Genomic DNA, 19,492 nt, shown 5'->3' on the forward strand with positions numbered 1-19,492 from the left:
TTGATGATATATAAAGATTATTTTCTACTAATAAAAATACCTACTTCTGATAACCTAGACTGTTGTCATTGGAAAAAGTATCCCCATTGGAATATCTACATATTTTTATTGTCGTGATAACCAAATATATTGAATTCTCCCTCCCAGTGGATCTCCCATGCGGGAACACAGACAGCAAGACAAAAACTATCAAGGGTTCAACCCTTTCACAACTCTATCCAAAACTAAACAAAAAAAGGGCTTTAATTTATCTGTAAGACAATTTCTAATTTATTATTTTATATTTTGGAAATTATTGTTATACTTCATTATATTTAAATGTATATTTTCTATTATGACACAGATCATGCTTAAAAGTAATATTACAACAATATCCTTTTTGGGATTCCATGACATGGGCAAATTTAACCTTTTGGTCTTCTCCCTAATCCTTATTATATATTGTGCAGCAATCTGTGGAAACCTCCTAATCATCATGCTGGTGTCCTACAGCAAAATCCTCCATTCTCCCATGTACTTCTTCCTCACCCAGCTGTCTGTATCTGATATCATATTGATTACCGATATTGCTCCTAACATGCTTAATATTGTACTACATGAGCAGACATCCATATCTTTCCCTGGATGCATCACACAGCTTTATTTTTTTGTTTTACCTGAGGCATTTGAATGTTTTCTTCTGACAGTGATGTCCTACGACCGCTATCTAGCCATTTGTTATCCTCTGCATTATGTCTCCATTATGAGTCGAGCTCTTTGCATTACATTTGTTTTTATAAGCTGGCTGTTAAGTAGTTCTCTAACATCCTTTATATTACATGGTGTGTGTTCATTAGAATTCTGCGGGCCAAACGCTATTGACCAATTCTTTTGTGATTTGTATCCTGTGATGAAACTTTCTTGTTCAGACACATCCATTGTCCAGATGGAATCCACATTGCTTAGCACTGCTGTCACAGTCGTGCCCTTCCTCTTGATAGTACTTTCATATATATACATTGCTTTAAGTATATTAAAGATTTCATCCATTTCAGGGAGACTGAAAACCTTTTCTACTTGCAGCTCCCATCTGACAGTTGTGTCCATATTTTATGGGACTCTAATCTCCATGTATGTCCTTCCAAATAAGGGGCAGTCACAGATGATCAGTAAAATACTGTCTCTATTGTACACAGTGTTTACTCCTTTTATAAACCCTTTTATATACAGTTTGAGGAATAAAGACATCAAAAAGGCTTTGGGGTATATAATGCATGCTAAAAAAAGATGGTGAGTCTTTTGCAAAAAAAATAAAAATAAAATAATAATAATAATAAAATACCTGCTACCTTAAGAATAAGACAATGAATCCTAACCTTTCCTGGTGCCTGGGCTGCTGGTCACTGAATTGTTTATGGGTACAGTTTGGGCACATCATGGGATCCATTCAAATCTGAGATATCCAATGCCAGGACCAATGATTACCAACATAGTGGCCAGTGGAAGGGGTTTGGAGAAACTAATGGAGCTTTAGTTCCCTGTGCCACCCCTTTGTTAGGACCTCCCTGGTTCTAGGTTTTTGGAGCAGAGACATTTAGTCCTCCAGTTATTTTTAATTTTATCCAACATTGGTATCTGTTAAGTCTGGTACACATGATGATAAAATCAGATAAAAAAAAATGCTTTTGGAGCAATCGTCAAATAATCTGATTGTTGGCACACAGCTTTCGAGAGCCGAACACCACAAGTTCATACAAAAATATCCGATGGGACACCGATTAAATTTTTTCTCTTAAGATAAAAGCACAAATTATTTTTGTGTAATTAGTATAATGTTTGTAAAAAAAAAAAAGAAATAATTAAAACAAAAGAATACATTACTGTACAATAAAATACATTGCATCACTTCTGAAGTTGTTTTCTGTCATACAAGAATTTTTGTAACTTTAGTAACCTATTTGTTTTTGATATGAGACTAGCATGCAAAAAAAAAAAAAAAAAAAAAAGGACGATAATTTGTCCAATATTCTTATTGTGTGAATTAGGTTTTATTTTTCACATGTTCACTGTTATTGTCATTTTTATACTTGCTTTGTTGTGTGTTATACAAATAAATATTCCTTCTTCAGCCTTGGTGTCTCAAAAGATGTGGTGTTGCCAGGAAGGTCATTGGCATCCAGAAATAGGGGACCAAAACATTAGGGGGTCAGCACTACATTTGATACTAAGCCACACCTAATTATATATAAACCTTCCATATCAGGTGCAATGCGTCAACATCCTTTGTGCCCCCATTGTAAAAGCAAAAGAGGTCAATATGTCATTAGTCCCCACTTGTTAAGGGATTAGATGTCCAAAGGTAAGGACAGGGAAATCCTCATAACTCGAAAGTGTACTAATCAAGGGGTTATTTGTACCCCTTGGTTGGATTGCCATGTGCTTAGATTAAAATAGAATTCCTACTAAATCCTACTAAACCAAACTTAAAAATTAACCCTCCTTATCCTAAACCCTAAGCTGACTATAACCTGTTTAAAATAGATGTGCATAATAACCTATTTTAGCCTGCTCTGGTATGGTCGTGTGTTCTGGTTACCCTGTGTGAGTAAGTGACAGCTGCAAGGGAGAGGAGAAAGTGCCAACAACAGATGGACCTTTATTTATTTATGGGTCATGCCACCACTCCTAGTCATTACCAGACACTGTCAAGCACTATTCCCATTCCTCTGCAGTTGTCAATGACTGACACAGTGGGATCATGTGATCTGGAAGGGGTTACAATAGGTAAGAATATACATATTTTTTGCACAGGTTAGTCAACAAAGGTGTTAGGAGGGGAGGAGCATTTTTCAATTTGTTGGGCTTTAGTTGAAATTCTACTTTAACCACTTTAGCCCCAGAAGTTTTCACCCCCTTCCTGAGCAGAGCATTTTTTTTTTATTTGGCACTGCACTACTTTAATAGAGCTTTCTTTTGGTGGTATTTGATCACCACTGGTATTTTTTTTTTTTGCGATGTAAACTAAAACAAAATTTGAAAAAAAAATATATTTCTACTTGTTATAAAAAAATATTTCCTAAACTCAATTTTTGTCATAAATTTAGGCAAAATTGTATTTAGCTACATGTCTTTGGTAAAAAAAAAATCTCAATAAGCGTATATTTATTAGTTTGCACAAAAGTTATAGCGTCTACAAACTATGGGACATATACTGGAATTTACACAGCTTTTACATTCTGACTGTCTATCTAATTTCTTGAGGTGCTATAATGGCAGGTCAGTATAAAACCCTCCAAATGACCCCTTTTTGGAAAGTAGACACCCCAAGGAATTTGCTGAGAGGAATGTTGAGCCCATTGAATATTAAATTTTATTTTATTTGTTTGAAAAATGACAAAAAAGCTAAAATTAATTTTATACAATGTTATCACTGAAATGATACATTGCTCACACACGCCATGGGTATATGTGGAATTACACCCCAAAATATATTCTGCTGCTTCTCCTGAGTATGGGGATACCCCATGTGTGAGCCTAGCCACGTATAGGACCCTGAAAACCAATCACTGCCTTCAGGATTCCAAAGGGCATAGTGTGCTTATTTCACGTTCTCACTACTCCACTAAATTACCCCTTTTCAGAAAGTAGACACCCTAGGGTATTTGCTAAGAGGCATGTTAAATCCATGGAATATGTTATGTTTTGCCACAAGTTTCTGGAAAATAACATTTATTTTTTCTTACACAAAGTTGTCACTTAATTGATATATTGCTCAAACATGTCATGGGTATATGATGTGGAAATACACCCCGAAATACATTATGCTGCTCCTCCTGAGTATGTGAGACTTTTTAGTAGTCTAGCCGCATACAGGACCCCAAAAACCAATCACCTACTTCAGGCTTTCTAAGGGCGTAAATTGCTCATTTCACTTCCTCACTACCTATCACAGTTTTGGAGGCCATGAAATGCCAAGATAGCACAAACCCCCCCAAATGACATATTTTCAGAAAGTAGACACCCGAGGTATTTTCAGAGAGGCATGGTGAGTATTTTACAGCTCTCATTTGTTTTGGAAAATGACGAAATAAAATTAAAATTTATTTTTTCTTTTCTTTTTCCTTTTTATAAACCTTTGTGATAATAAGTAGAATCTGCAAAATACTCAACATGCCTCTTAGCAAATATCTTTGGGTGTATAATTTTGAAAATAGGGGTCAATTGGGGGGGGGTTGTGTTATCTTGGCATTTCAGGACCTTCAAAACTGTGATAGGTAGTGAGGAAGTAAAATGAGAAATTTACACCCTTAGAAAGCCGGAAGGCGGTGATGTAAACGGCTAGACTGACAAAAAGTCTCACAAATGTAGTATCCTCATACTCAGGAGAAGCAGCAGAATGTATTTTGAGGTGTAATTCCACATATAACCATGGCATGTTTGAGCAATATATCATTTAAATGACAACTTTGTGTAAAAAAGAAAAAAAAAAACATTTTATCATTTTCTAGATGTTTCTTGTGGCAAAACATAAAATTCTCCATGGACTCAACATGCCTCTCAGCAAATAGCTTGGGGTGTCTATATTCTGAAAAAGTGTCATGGGGGGGGGGGGGGTTGTGCTTAATTGGCATTTCAGGGCCTCCGAAACTGTGATAGTGAGGAAGGGAAATTAGCAATTTATGCCCTTAGAAAGCCTGAAGGCAGTGATTGAATTTTGGGGTCCTATATATGACCAAACTGCCAAAAGGTCTCACATATGTGGTATCCCAATCCTCAGGAGAAGCAGCAGAATGTATTTTGGGGGGTAATTCCACATATACCCATGGCATGTGTGAGCAAGATATAATTTATGTAACAACTATGTGTGAAAAAATACCAGTATATATGTTTTGTTATTTTCCAGAAATTTGTGGCAAAACGTAAAATATTCCATGGACTCAACATGCCTCTCAGCAAATAGCTTGGGGTATCTACTTTTGAAAAAGGTAATTTGGGGGATATTTGAACTGTCCTGGCATTTTACACCCAACATTAGAAGCTTATTACCCACTCTTCTAACCATGGGAAGACTTTTCTGACACTTTTTGTTTACATGAAAAAAATATTTCAACTTATATATATATATATATATATATATATATATATACATTTAAAGCAGTGGCCCTACAGAGTAAAATGGTGTCGCAATTTTTTTTGTCACAAGGTGTTTGCGCAGCTATTTTACAAATGCAATTTTTGGGGAAAAAAACACTTTTTTTAGTTTTAATGCATAAAAACACAATATATTTCCCAATTGTTTGATAAAGTATAGAAGACGATCTTATGATCTTATGCAGAGTATGAGTACATAGATACCAAACACGGCATGCTTTAAAATTGCACATGACCGTGCAGCGAGGACAAACTAAGTACATTTTTAAAAGCCTTTACAGGTTACAACTTTAGATTTACAGAGGGGGTCCACTGCCAGAATTACTGCCCACGATCTGACATTTGCGGTGATATCTCGCGTGCATGGTGCAATTGCTGTTTCATTTTTTTTTTTGTTAATACTTTTATGGTTATCACAGGGAATGTAAATATATCCTATAATAGTAATAAGTAGTGACAGGTACTCTTTTTTTAAAAATTTGGGGTGTATTAGACTCTAGATCTCTCCTCTGACCTTAAAGCTTCTGACCACACCAAGATCTGTGTATTAGGATGCTTTCATAATTTAAAAATGGTGCTGTTTATATTCAGCGAAATCAAAGTGATGAAATGCTCCTAGCTTCTGGTTGCTTAGGCCATAGAGATGATTGTAGCCATTCTGGTCTCCGATCAGCTCTATGGTCAGCTGGCGGAACCACCAGCTGCATTCTCGGGTTACCTGGTGGGACAGGAAAGCCAGAGAAAACCATGGAAGGCAGGGGAGGGGGTGATGTTCCCTCCCACACTGTAAAAGCAGTGGCTAATTAGCCACTAGGATTGCTTTTACATTAAAGCCGATCATCAGGTGAAAAAAACAATACCCAGATGAAGCCTAAACCTGCAGGCATCATCCCGGTATACCCACTCAAAGTCCAGTGACGTAGCTGTACATTGCTGTTCCTTGTTGGGCATATATTGGAAATGTTTTGTTTTTTCATGCAGCTTATGGGCTGAACGAAAAAAAAAAAAAAAGAACCTAACAGATTCCTCCATTAACATTGATTGATGTGGATGAAGAAATTTCTGCCAAGAAAAGTGAAAAGAAAAACAGAAATGGCAAAGCATAGGGAAGATCCGCCCTCTGTCCACCCCATCCCCTATGCTTCGTGTTTTTTTTTAAACTGTGTTGGTGAAATCACCTTCTATAGTGCTGCAGTCACTGATTTACATATGCTTAAAGCAAACACTGTTGCTGTCAATAAAAAACAGATCAGTGCTGCAGCTGAATGGTGTACCTACAAAGCAAACAATGGTTAACAATAAAACATTACAATATAATAGAATACAGTACAGTAAAACATTAGAATTGCATATCTGCAAAGCAATGGTTAGCAATAAAATAACAGCTTTTTTATTTTTTATTGCAATCTGCAAAAAAAGAGTAAAAACTATATGGCCAAGCATAGGGGAGATCTGCCCTCTGACCCCCCATCCATTTACTGTGGTGGTGAAATCACCTCCTACAGCACTGGAGTCACTGATTTAGGTATTTTGAGTGCAAACCCTGTTGCTGTCAGAATAAACAAATCAGTGCTGCAGAAAAATGGCATACCTGCAAAGCAAACAACGGTTAACAAGAAAAAAAAAAAAAAACACAGCACCAATAAAACATTACAATATAGCAGTATGGTATTCAGTACAGTAAAACAGTAGAATGGTGGTATTTGCAAAGCAAATGATGGTTAACAATAAAATAAAAACATGGTAACAACAAAACATTACAGCATAGCAGTATAGTATAAAGTACAGTAACACAGTAAGAACAGAACATTAACTCGATGAAACGACAACTATTTTTGGCTTTTTTATTTTATAAATTTTTTTTTATTTTACTTTTTTTTGTAACTGTAAAAAACTTTGGAAGTTCAACACCCTGTGTGAAAGTGCGCCCTAGAGTGTGACGTGCTGTACCCAATACATCCAGAAAATGCCTCTGCAGCTGGCTCACTGCATCTGGATTGGGAAATTGGGCAACAGCACCTTATGGATACAAAAGGGCTGTGATGATCTCTTTCTGAAATTTAAGGAAGGATCCACTTAGACGCTTATACATAAGTGTACACATGTACATAAGCGCTGAACATAGCCAATTGGATAAAATATACAGACACTTTTTTGTACCAGCTTCTGGTCTTACGGGCATCTAAATATGGCCCCATCATCTGGTCATTGAAGTCCACCCCTCACATTTTAAGGTTGTAGTCATGGACACAGAGGGGCTTCTCAACAACACCAGTTGCCTGCATGAATGGAAGATGGAACAAAAACATTCTGTTTGTCCTTCCACCTCACTGCAAGCAATTCATTGCACCTCAAGCAGGCTCTCTCCCCCTGTCCAAGTGGGGCATTTACAAGCCATTGGGGAAGCCCTGGCCATTAGATCACACGGTGCCACATGCGCCAATTCCAAATTTAAAGAGATGTCTAAAGAGTAGCACTTCTGTATGAAAATTATCCACATACAAGTGGTACCTTTTTCTGAATAAGGGTGACACCAAGTCTGGGCAATCACAGGGCTCCATGCTTCTATCTTCTCTCTCATAAATCCGGAACTGGAAAAACTGTTTGAAAACAAGGAGGCCAGAAAACCCAACCAGGGACTCATCTACACAGACAGCTTGTTGGGGGAAATACAAGGCTGCAGAATTTTGGTTCAAGTGACTTATGAGGGGCCAAATTTTGTGGAGCCGATCATATAAAGGGTCACCCCGAGGACAACAGAGTTCATTGTCATTGTAGTGCATAAAGATTTTGCTTGTATCTAGTCCTGGCCATGGTAGCAGAGAACACGTTCATATGATGATTTGGGTCAGTGGACCAATATGACCGCAACTCACTCTTTTTAGTAATGCCCATGTTGAGGGATAGGCCACAAAAGGTCTTAAATTTGGGAACCGTGATAGGTTTTAATGCAAATTGTCTGACAAAGATCAAATTTGGATTTGCAGTGATAAATTGATTGGCATATACATTGCTTTGGTCCACATTAGATCTGAACAGATCTTCTGTGAAAAACAGGTAAAAAAAAAAAAAAACAAGGGGCGTTTAGTCTGCTATTTCCGCCTGAATTTTGGATTGGCCAGTGAATGGGGGAAGTACAGGCCCTGCAGAATCGGTGGGCTGCCAATCAGGATTTGCAAGTGCATCAGGGAGGGCACTATGGGCTCTACAGGCTGTGTTTGAATTCTCGGTGACTGCGGAACACTACTAGTGCTAGCCACCACATCAGCTTGAACTGCACTTAAGTCCTCCTCTTCCTCCTGCTGCTCAGCCTCGAGTGCCCTGTCCATAATGCCACACAGTGTCTTCTCAAGCGGAAACAAAACAGGGATTGTGTTAATGATGCATGCATTGTCACGGCTCACCATCCTTGTCGCCTCCTCAAATTGTGACAGTACAGTGCATGCATCCTTCATCAGCAGCCATTGCCGTGGGGAAAAAAAGCAGAGCCGGCCTGAGCCTGTCATTGTGCCATACTCACACAGGTACTTGATGACGGCCCTCTGCTGCATGTGCAGCCACTGCAGCATTGCCAAAGTCGAGTCCCACCTGGTGGGCATGTCAAAAATCTGGCGTTTACGGGCAGGTGCAATTGCCGCTTAATTTCAGCCAACTGAGCACTGCCTGTGTATGACCACCTTAAATGGATACAGGCTCTTTTGGCCTGCTTTAGCAGATCTTCCAACCCTGGGTACGTATTTAGGAAATGCTGAACCACCAAATTGAGGACATGTGCCAAGCATGGCACATGTGTCAACTTTTCCTGTCTGAGGGCGGACAGGAGGTTTGTGCCATTATCGCACACCACCTTTCATGGCTCCAGCAGGCATGGCAGGAACCACCTCTGGTCCTGCCCCTGCAGAGCTGTAGGAATCTCTGCTTCGGTGTGGTTCCTGTCCCCTAGACACACCAACTAAAGAAATGCATGGCACCTTTTAGCCTGACTCATTGAATAGCCCATGATTGCTTAGGGGTACTTGTGGTTCATAGGACAATTCAGCAGAGGAGGGCATGGAGAAGGAGGAGGAGGAGGTAGAGCTGACAAATCTCCCATCATCACCACTAGCTGTATAGAGACATGGACACACAACAAGCTGCAGCACTGAGCCCTGCCCTGCATCCTTCCGAGTTGCAAGGAGAGTTACCCAGTGTGCTGTGAACTAAATATAGCGTCTCTGACCATGCTTGCTGAACCACGTGTCAGCATTAACATGGACTTTGCGGCTGACGGTCTTGCCCAACGATGCCACAACATTGCCTTCCATGTCATGGTACAGAGCTGGAATTGGCTTACGTGAAAACAAATAGCGACTGGGAAGCTGCCATTGGGGTACAGCACATTCTGCAAATTCATTGAATGGGGCAGACTCAGACCAGACAGAAAGGCAGAAGTTGTAAAGCCAGCAGCTCTGACAAGCTTGCATTTAAGTGCTGGGCATGTGGGTGGCAGTGACTGTTTTTTTTTTTTCACTGCAGCAGATGGGGAGAGAAATTTGCCAGCTATAGACTACATCTGGTGGTGTGATATTGGCAGATGTGCTGCATGGACCTGGGATACCCTGCGCTATACCATTATCCCTGTCAGTGGAGGCTGCTGAGAGGTCATGAGGTATAGTGGGGGTAGACTGAGATGATTAAGGAGGAGGAACAGAATTTAATCCCTTTTGTGTGACTTTCAAGTGCTCTTGCCAACAGCCAACAGTGGTGGGATGTTAAATGCCTTGTTAAGCATGTGCTACCAAAATGGCTTGTGTTTTTGCGATAGTTTGCAAATTGTAACAGTGCGATCAGCTGCCCATGTGCTAAAAAAAGGCCGAGACAGCTGAGCTGTGGGAAGGGTTCTGGGAAATAACAGCTCTACAATATGATGGAATAGGGTGGCTGCTCTTTACTCTTCCAGGATGGTTGCCTCCTTGGGGTTCTGCCTCACCCTCACTTTAATCCTCTGCTCTATCTGGCATCCAAGTCGCATCAATAACCTCATCATCATCTCCTTCATCCTCATTACCACTGGAGACAACTTGGCATCACGCTGTGACTGGGGGAACATGACTGCCAATTTGTGTTCCAGTGTTCTCCCCTTTCTGTAGGCTCATGTTCCTACCTTCCTCAACCTCAGAACCAACATCTAAATCAAGTAATGGCCGTGCATCGTCAAAGAGCAAGAGGCTGACGCTGTGTTCAAATAACTCAGCTGACTCCTCCATGCCTGATGCTGGGGCTATGGCAGGAATAGCTGTGGACAAGGAGGCAGAATAAGCCACTCTGGCAGCTGCAGTGGACTGCGCACTAGTCTCTGCTTGGGTGACTGAGAATGAGGAGGATGAGGATGGTTTAGTAAGCCAGTCCACCCGCTCCTCTGCATGCTGTGGCTGGATAGCACGGGTAACTTTACTAAACAGAGGAAATGATGCCCTGCCTGAGGACTGACCACATCCACCTGTGCCTGTGGACACAGACACTGCTGGCCCCCTCATAGTGTCATGGGAATGTCTGCCTCTCATTGTTGGTCTCCCAGACATGATGGGGGGGGGTGGGATGCTTATTAACAAAATGTAATAAGGATGTGGAAATGTGTACGTGGATGCACTTTAATCAATGGAAGTGGAGTGCTCACTACACAGACACACTCCAGCGACACACTACAATATACTGCAGTAAAATTGCACAAACACACAGAAATATACTGTGTTAAATGTGCACTAACGCACTGAACTATAATGCAATAAACCTGCCCTGACAAAATAAACTGACACTAAAGTAAAAATGAATGGTCACTCACACTGACTGAACTATCACTAGATTCATGCTAAACTGATTTTCTACACTGACAATTGAATCAGAATAGCACACTGTAGCATGCTAACTCTCTAGTAGCACTGAACAGAGCCTTGTTCTATCTCTCTCCACGCCAATATCACACTACAAATGTTTGCTATTGAAAGAATAACTTTATAGCGTGGGGCGGGACTAAGAGCAATTATCCATGATTGGATAGAGTCATCATTACTTTCTCCAATCATGGCTCCGACCGTGCTCTGTGATCTAATTGGGCAAAGCTTTTATTGATTCAGCCAATCAGAACTTCCAATGCACTGTGCGGCCGCACAGTGCATTGTGGTCATTTTGCGGGTCGACCAAACTGTCGAACACCATGATAATTCGGGTGTTCGTCGGACAAGCAAACAGCCAATCTTTGGCCCAAACTCATGCTCGGGCCCAACCGTTCACCCATTCCTACTATTAATGCTATTTTACATTACTGCAGCTAATGCTACAACTATGTACTGTATATCTTAGATATGCCTATTTTACCTAAATAAACTCTCATTATATATATAATCATTATATTTCTCTTTTCTAAATCCTTGCAGACCTGTACTCTAGAGAGCTCTATTCATATCTTTAGATGGTTGTCTATTTGAGCAGAGAGTATATATGACCGAACAGATTGCCGTAATACCAGTAAATGCTAATTTGATAGCACAGATGTCATACTTTTCTTTACTTTAAGCATAACACTTTTTATATATTCTTCATGATTGGCATATATGACATTTATAATTAGACTGAAATAGTTTCCTGTAAGTTGGATTTTTATTTTGAGAATTTTCAAGTGTTTCAAGCGTGAAAGTCAAACGTTCTTTTGGAATTTTTAAAATATCCTGCTTATAAAAGGAATTGTGATAACAGATCATTGCTAAAAAAACAAAAAAACAAAACAGCAATATATTTATTTTCTGAAACGTAATGCGTTTAAATCAATACCATTAATCATCACTGTGTTTAATTCTTTAGCAATTCAATTTCATTAGAACCTAACTGCAGCACCGGTATGTTGCATGTTCTTGCTAGGTTAATTATAACTCTATCAATTATTTTCCTACCTGAATAATTTGATATTGTTTATAAAGCTGAATAAAGCCGGCCATAGATGGATCAAAATTCAGCCATTTCAGCAGGGACTGGCCAAATTACAATCTATCGATGGGCAGGCTGGTTGTATAGAAGTCAATTTCTTAATGGACTTCTGTAAAACCTGCCTGTTGGAAGATTTTTGCTTTATCAGTGTGGCTGTCTATAGCCAGCGGTGCTGTTGAGTGCATTTTCATGACGAGGAATCCTCCCTGCTCTCAGAACACATTAGCTCCATAAGAGGCTTTCCCCTATCCACCGCCAATGTGTGAATGAGGGAATCTGTTAATTTTCTTTTGTTTGACCCGCTGGTTGAATGCAAGAAAATGAATCATGTATGGCCTGCCTAAGACTTTTATTTGGTATTATGTTTTAATTAATTCCCTGTTTGTGTTTTTTTATTATTATTAACTGTCAAATATACCAAAATGTTTTTTAAAGTTTGAAATATACCCTAAACAGCTTATAACTTTTTTTTTAAGGAAGAATTTCAGGTATGGCATTTTTTACATAGTTTACATACCCATGCCTAATGTCCAACCTCCTGTGTTCACAATGCAGCAGGGCAGCTGCTCGGCACAGGACACGGAAGCTAGTGGAGATCACTGTAATAGCAGTGCATGTTAAACACCCCTTTGAAAAGTGATACACCTTGGATCACTCTTCAGAGGGTGTCTCAAGTGTGAACAAGCTTTAACAATGTAAATTTTTATCATAAGTGTCCTGGTATTTTAAATATGGCATTTTAACTAAGGACAGACAAAAAAGGCATCTAAAAACAGTGCTCCTGACAGAATGCAGGTGAACCTGTATTTCCTTATCCAGCCTTTTATTGCCAGTCTGACTACTACTCTCTCCATCCTTTAATATTTAGCATCCACTAATTTTTTTGATAATGTCTTAAATTCTCATTCCTGTACTCCTCTTCTCTATACCTCAACATATACAGTATCTCTTAAAAGTGAGTACACCCCTCACATTTTTGTAAATATTTTATTATATCTTTTCTTGTGACAACACTGAAGAAATGACACTTTGCTACAATGTAAATTAGTGAGTGTCCAGCTTGTATAACAGTGTAAATTTGCTGTCCCCTCAAAATAACTCAACACACAGCCATTAATGTCTGAACCGCTGGCAACAAAAGTGAGTACACCCCTAAGTGACATTGTCCATATTGGGCCCAATTAGCCATTCTCCCTCCCTGGTGTCATGTGACTCATTAGTGGTACAAGGTCTCAGGTGTGAATGGGGAGCAGGTGTGTTCAATTTGGTGTTATCGCTTTCATTTTCTCATGCTGGTCACTGGAAGTTCAACATGGCACCTCGTGGCAAAGAACTCTCTGAGGATCTGAAAAAAAAAGAATTGTTGCTCTACATAAAGATGGCCTAGGCTATAGGAAGATTGTCAAGACCCTGAAACTGAGCTGCAGCATGGTGGCCAAGACCATACAGCGGTTTAACAAGACAGGTTCCACTCAGAACAGGCCTCACCATGGTCGACCAAAGAAGTTGAGTGCATGTGCCCAGCGTCATATCCAGAGGTTGTCTTTGGGAAATAGACATATGAGTGCTGCCAGCATTGCTGCAGAGGTCAGCCTGTCAGTGCTCAGACCATACGCCGCACACTGCATCAAATTGGCCTGCATTACTGTTTTCCCACAAGCAGGCCTCTTCTAAAGATGATGGACAAGAAAGCCTGCAAACAGATTGCTGAAGACAAGCAGACTAAGGACATGGATTACTGGAATCATGTCCTGTGGCCTCATGAGACCAAAAAAGAACGTATTTGGTTCAGATGGTTTCAAGCGTGTGTGGCGACAACCAGGTGTGGAGTACAAAGAAAAGTGTGTCTTGCCTACAGTCAAGCATGGTTGTGGGAGTGTCATGGTCTGGGACTGCATCATGAGTGCTTCCGGCACTGGGGAGCTACAGTTCATTGAGGGAACCATGAATGCCAACATTTACTGTGACATACTGAAGCAGAACATGATCCCCTCCCTTCGGAGACTGGGCCGCAGGGCAGTATTCCAACATGATAACTACCCCAAACACACCTCCAAGACAACCACTGCCTTGCTAAAGAAGCTGAGGGTAAAGGTGATGGACTGGCCAAGCATATCTCCAGACCTAAACCCTATTGAGCATTTGTGGGGCATCCTCAAATGGAAAGTGGAGGAGCGCAAGATCCCTAACATCCACCAGTCCTGTGATGTCGTCATGGAGGAGTGGAAGAGGACTAAAGTGGCAATCTGGGAAGCTCTGGTGAACTCCATGCTCAAGAGGGTTAAGGCAGTGTTGGAAAATAATGGTGTCCATACAAAATATTGACACTTTAGGCCCCAGTTGGACATTTTCACTTAGGGGTGTACTCACTTTTGTTGCCAGCGGTGTAGAAATGAATGGCTGTGTGTTGAGTTATTTTGAGGGGGCAGCAAATTTACACTGTTATACAAGCTGTACACTCACTACTTTACATTGTAGCAATGTGTTGTTTCTTCAGTGTTGTCACATGAAAAGATATAATAAAATATTTACAAAAATGTGAGCGGTGTACTCGCTTTTGTGAGATACTATATATATATATATATATATATATATATATATATACTGTATAAAACATTTACTACTGCCCTCTCCTCATTATTACTTATCCTCTCCTGCTTATTCTTAGCCCACATACCAACATAACTTTCAGGACACTGGGATATGTGCCTTCTTATAAACCTGCTCATCAACTCACTTCCTTCACCGTTCTGCTTCAACTGACTTCAGGGGGGTATTTCAACCAGTCTTAGCACTTTTTTTATCCAACTTTCACCTACACACCCATCATCGTTCTTTCTCTGGCAGCAGATGCAATCCAGACACTCTAGTTTCCATTAAACTGTTTCCAGAAACCAGCCTCTTTGTTTAACCACTTAAGCCCCGGAGGATTTGACTGCTCAAAGACCAGGGCCTATTTTGCGATTCGGCACTGCGTGGCTGTAACGGTCAATTGCGCGGACCTGCGACACTGTACCCAAATTAAAACAACGTCCTTTTTTTCCCACAAACAGAGCTTTCTTTTGGTGGTATTTGATCACCTGTGCGATTTTTTTTGCGCTATAAACAAAAAAAGAACATCAATTTTGAAAAAATAACAATATTTTTCAATTTTTTTTTAAATGAAATTCCTCCCCAAAAAATGTAAAAGTCAAATTTTTTTAAACACTTTAGGCCAATTTGTTTTCTGCTACATATTTTTGGTAAAAAAAAATCACAATAAGCATATTTTTATTGGTTTGCGCAAAAGTTATTGCATTTACTAACTAAGGGAAAGATTTATGTAATTTTTATTGTTTTTTTTTTAACTAGTAATGGCGGCAATCTGCGATTTTTTTTTGCGGGACTGCGACATTGCGGCGGACAGATCGGACACCTGACTAAAATTTTTGACACTTTTGGGGGTACAAGTGAGCCGCCGGTCACTCGCGTGGGGATGGCCGCGAATGATCGGGGGCAGGAGCGCGCCTCCGGCGGCGCGCGCTCGCCCCCTACAGGCTCCTGGGCGAGCAACATAGTACTACGCTGCTTTGCCCAGGAGGGGCTGACTGCCGCAGTAAATGTACTTGCGGCGGTCGGCAAGCGGTTAAGCTTTCTTTGGAATGATTACTTTGTCTGTAACATGCTTACCTCTTTCCATGACATTTTTATCTCCAACTCCTTTAGCCTACTGGTCATTACTTAAAATTTGGCATCAAGAATCTAACTCTGCCTCTCCAGCTTGCCTCTCCCATGGTAGCCTCTATTGGACTCACTGACCCAGGCCCAGTGGACAATTAAAGGGTAGAGTTGGAATTCTTCTGTCCACACAAATACATTTTTAAGTTCTTCCTTCACTGCCTATTCATTCAACCAGCAAACAGTTAACTATAGAAACTTGTGCTAGTTCCCTTCTCTTCTCTATTCTGCTGCTGATGATCTCAATATACAATTCTCAACCCTGTCCTAACCTAACCTGGCCATTTCTGTTTACAACAGCTTACTCGCATCTTCACTGGATGCACATTTTGCCTTCACTACATGCAGAATTAGGTCCCGACCACTACAATCCTGGCAAGCGGGTGAAACCAGAAATCCCAAACAACATGGCCGTATTATTCAGTAAGCGTGGTTTAAAACTAGGTCACTGCAAGAGTTTACCCTGTAAAAAACTGCCCACCTAAAATATAATACCTGTCTACATGCTGTAAAACAGACCTAATGTATCATTCTCTCAACTAGTTCTCAATAACTATTTTCTACCGCTACTACATTTATTCTCTACTTCCCCCACTACCACCACTAACTAACTCATTCACTGCACAGGACATTGCCAATCATGTCATAAACAAGATAAACAAAATTTGTGGTGAAATTGCCATTGTCTAGTTACAGTATCTCCACCAAATAACATACCATATCTACCTACCAGGCTACCACCACACTCTGCTCTTTTGACACAGTCACTAAAGAGGAGGTTTTTAAACTTTTCTCTGACATCATTCTATCCACCTGCCATCTAAACCCCATTCATTCACAATTACTCTAATCACCCTCTTGCTTTATTCAATGCTCTCTCACTCACATCGTCAGTCTCTCTCTTTACTGGCACCTTCCTCTCCCCTCTAAAACATGCACTTGTCATTCTGTTACCTATAAAGCCATCATTGGACACCACCAGTCATCAACCTAAGACCATCCCTTTTTCTCTGATTTACTGTTAAATGCCTAGTTTGCAACTGTTTGACTGCTACCTCACTGATAACATTCTTCTGTACAACATTCCACAGAAACTGCCCTTCTAAACCTCAATAAAGGCATACTAACTACTAAAACCAATCTTCAATGCTCAATTCTCTTACTATTCAACCTTTCTGCTGCCTTCAAAATAGCTGACGGGGGAGGAGCGACCCTTGATGCTGATGGCCGCATTAGCTGAGAGCTCTCACCAGGACCGGGGATTTTAGCTGCTCACTGCACACATCAGACCTCCACATCAACTCACCAGCTGTGGGAAATTGCCCTCAAGCTCCAGGGATGCCCAGGTGCCAAAGAGACCCGCCGCAGCCGGGAAACTGACCCTATATTTTCCATCCGTGGTGGATGGACCACGCCAAAATGGAGCCCGGACCCACAGTCAGAAAGACGTAGACAGTGCTCTAGCGGCTGTGGCTCTCCTACCCTGCGAGGACGCTGCTGACTCTGCCAGCCCTCCTCAGACATCCGAGAGATCCACTCCCTCTACAAGGAGCCCGGCAAAAATTAAACCCAGGAGGAGCTCCCTGTCAGGCTCAGGAGATGCCGATACTGGGTTAAGTGATACCCTGCCAAATGATTTTATGGACGTTGCTCCCACCGATCCTATTAACTCTTTCCCTACTAGTTGTCAGCCTATATCGGACACAACCCTAAAAGAGATGTTAATCTCCCTGCGATCATCACTACAGGCTTACCTGCTTTCTGGCCTACACCAATGTACAAGAGAAGTGCAAGTGCTAGAAACTAGAGTGGATAATATGGAAGATCAACTCACTGATTTTGCATCCTCATTCAATACTATGGTCGATGCACACACAGTACAATCAGATGACATCTTATGGATCAAATCCAAATTGGCCGACTTGGAGGATCGGTTGTGCCGTAATAATTTCAAGATATGGGGGGTCCCAGAAACATAGCTGATTACCCACTTCTCCTTAAAAAAAAAAAAAAACACTCCCTTGGCTTCCAAGACTCTTTTTATGGTTCTCCTCCTCTATGCACTCCTTCAGTGTCCCCTACAGCTCTACCTTCTCCTTTCCTCTTCCTCTTTCCATAGGACTCCCCTGAGATTTGTCATTGGACCCCTTCTCTTCTCTGTATACTGTATACTTATTTTCCATTGGTCAGTTGATAACCTCATATGGCTTTCAATACCACCTCTATGCCCATGATGCCAAAATGTATTTCTCTTCACCACATTCAGTCTCCTTGCTCACAAATATTATACTAATTATCAAATCAGTATGAATGTCAAACCACTTTCTAAAATTCAGTCTTTGAAAAACTGAGTTCTGATATTTACAACCCCAACCCCATTTCCCTCTCCCCAGAGTTTCCATTGAGATCATTAGCACCTTCTATAATGGGTCTAGTTGTAATCCTGGACTCCTCTGCAATATTTCCTAATTATGCCCCTTCTTTTTTTTAAAAAAAACCTTATTGAAGCAATGTTACGATACATGAATAATGCAAGTAGGACATTGATACAACACATTTTACATTTTATGAGAGTCAGAAGCCGAGCAAGAGTAATGGCTCGTAGCTGACCCGGATGCAGTTAGGGAGGTTCAATCTCTCTTTCTTTTTAAACAGTTTTTTTTGAAGGCAAAAGAAACATGGTACAGTAACATGCAGTGGAAAGATTAGGTACATGCCGTGATAAAACAAGTCGCATTAAAATACAGAACTGCAGCATATAACATTCAAGTAACAGGTAACAATGTTATACGTATATGGGATCGACCCGGGGTCCAGACTTACAGGCAATGATGGTACGCTCTAACTGTAGGTGTGGCCGAGGTCACAATGCGTGGATGGACCCCCACACAGAAGGGATCTCAACCAAAACAAAGGTATATCACCTAATTGGGTATGCCGGGGGCCGAGTGGGGGGGGGGGCTGGGTTGGCAGGGTTGGGAAGAAATCAGGGTAAGTAGGAGGGGGTCGTGGGGAGGAGGTAACAGCAGGTGTCCGGAGGGAGCCTCGAACCCCCCTAGGGGCTCAATCTCTTTTTCTATCACGGTGATCAGTGCACATGAAAGAAAATCTTACATTTTAAGTTATTACTAAAACATAAATAGAGAGGAATACTTCTAATTGGGACAGTAGTTCTCATGACCTTGGTGATTCTATGGATTTACCTCACTATTGATGGATTTCATCATACTTCCTCTTGTGACTCTGGGATAGGAAGTGAAGAAAAATCTCCCCAATGGGACACAAATAGCTAAAACAAACCCAACTGGGGTTTTGATCTTCCCAGTGCCTATCCAATAGGATAATCAATGACCCCACCAAGCTACTGTACTTATTCACTCTCTTGTTATCTCCCACCTCGGCCACTGAAACTCCCTCCACATTGGCCTCTCTCTACACAGACTACCTTCTCACAGCCTATCATGAAGATTGCTGTCAGACTCCTCCACCTTATCAACTGTTTAATCTCTGCCATCCCTCTCCACCAATCCCTCCACTGGCTTCTGAATACCCAACAAATAACATTCAAAATATTAACAACAGCCTACAAGGTAATTTGCATTCTGCCTTAAGTTACATCACCAATCTCAACACAAAAAAGTCAACCAAAGCATCTTCTTCGCTCCTCCCAAGACCTCCTGCTCTC

General features: G+C 40.9%; 1 protein-coding gene across 1 annotated transcript; it reads left to right on the top strand.

Annotated features, from left to right (window-relative positions):
* Positions 1 to 394: 394 nt before the first annotated feature.
* LOC309554745 (olfactory receptor 1496-like) lies at positions 395 to 17,786 on the top strand (the record flags this gene model as incomplete). The annotated part of the gene is made up of 2 exons (XM_082256447.1): positions 395 to 1,269; positions 17,117 to 17,786. The coding sequence occupies 2 exons, from the start codon at positions 395 to 397 to the stop codon at positions 17,784 to 17,786; spliced, it is 1,545 nt and encodes a 514-aa protein (XP_082112573.1).
* Positions 17,787 to 19,492: the final 1,706 nt, after the last annotated feature.

Source organism: Pelophylax lessonae (assembly GCF_965119305.1).
Source record: "Pelophylax lessonae genome assembly, chromosome: 4".
In the NCBI taxonomy this organism is placed as follows: domain Eukaryota; kingdom Metazoa; phylum Chordata; class Amphibia; order Anura; family Ranidae; genus Pelophylax; species Pelophylax lessonae.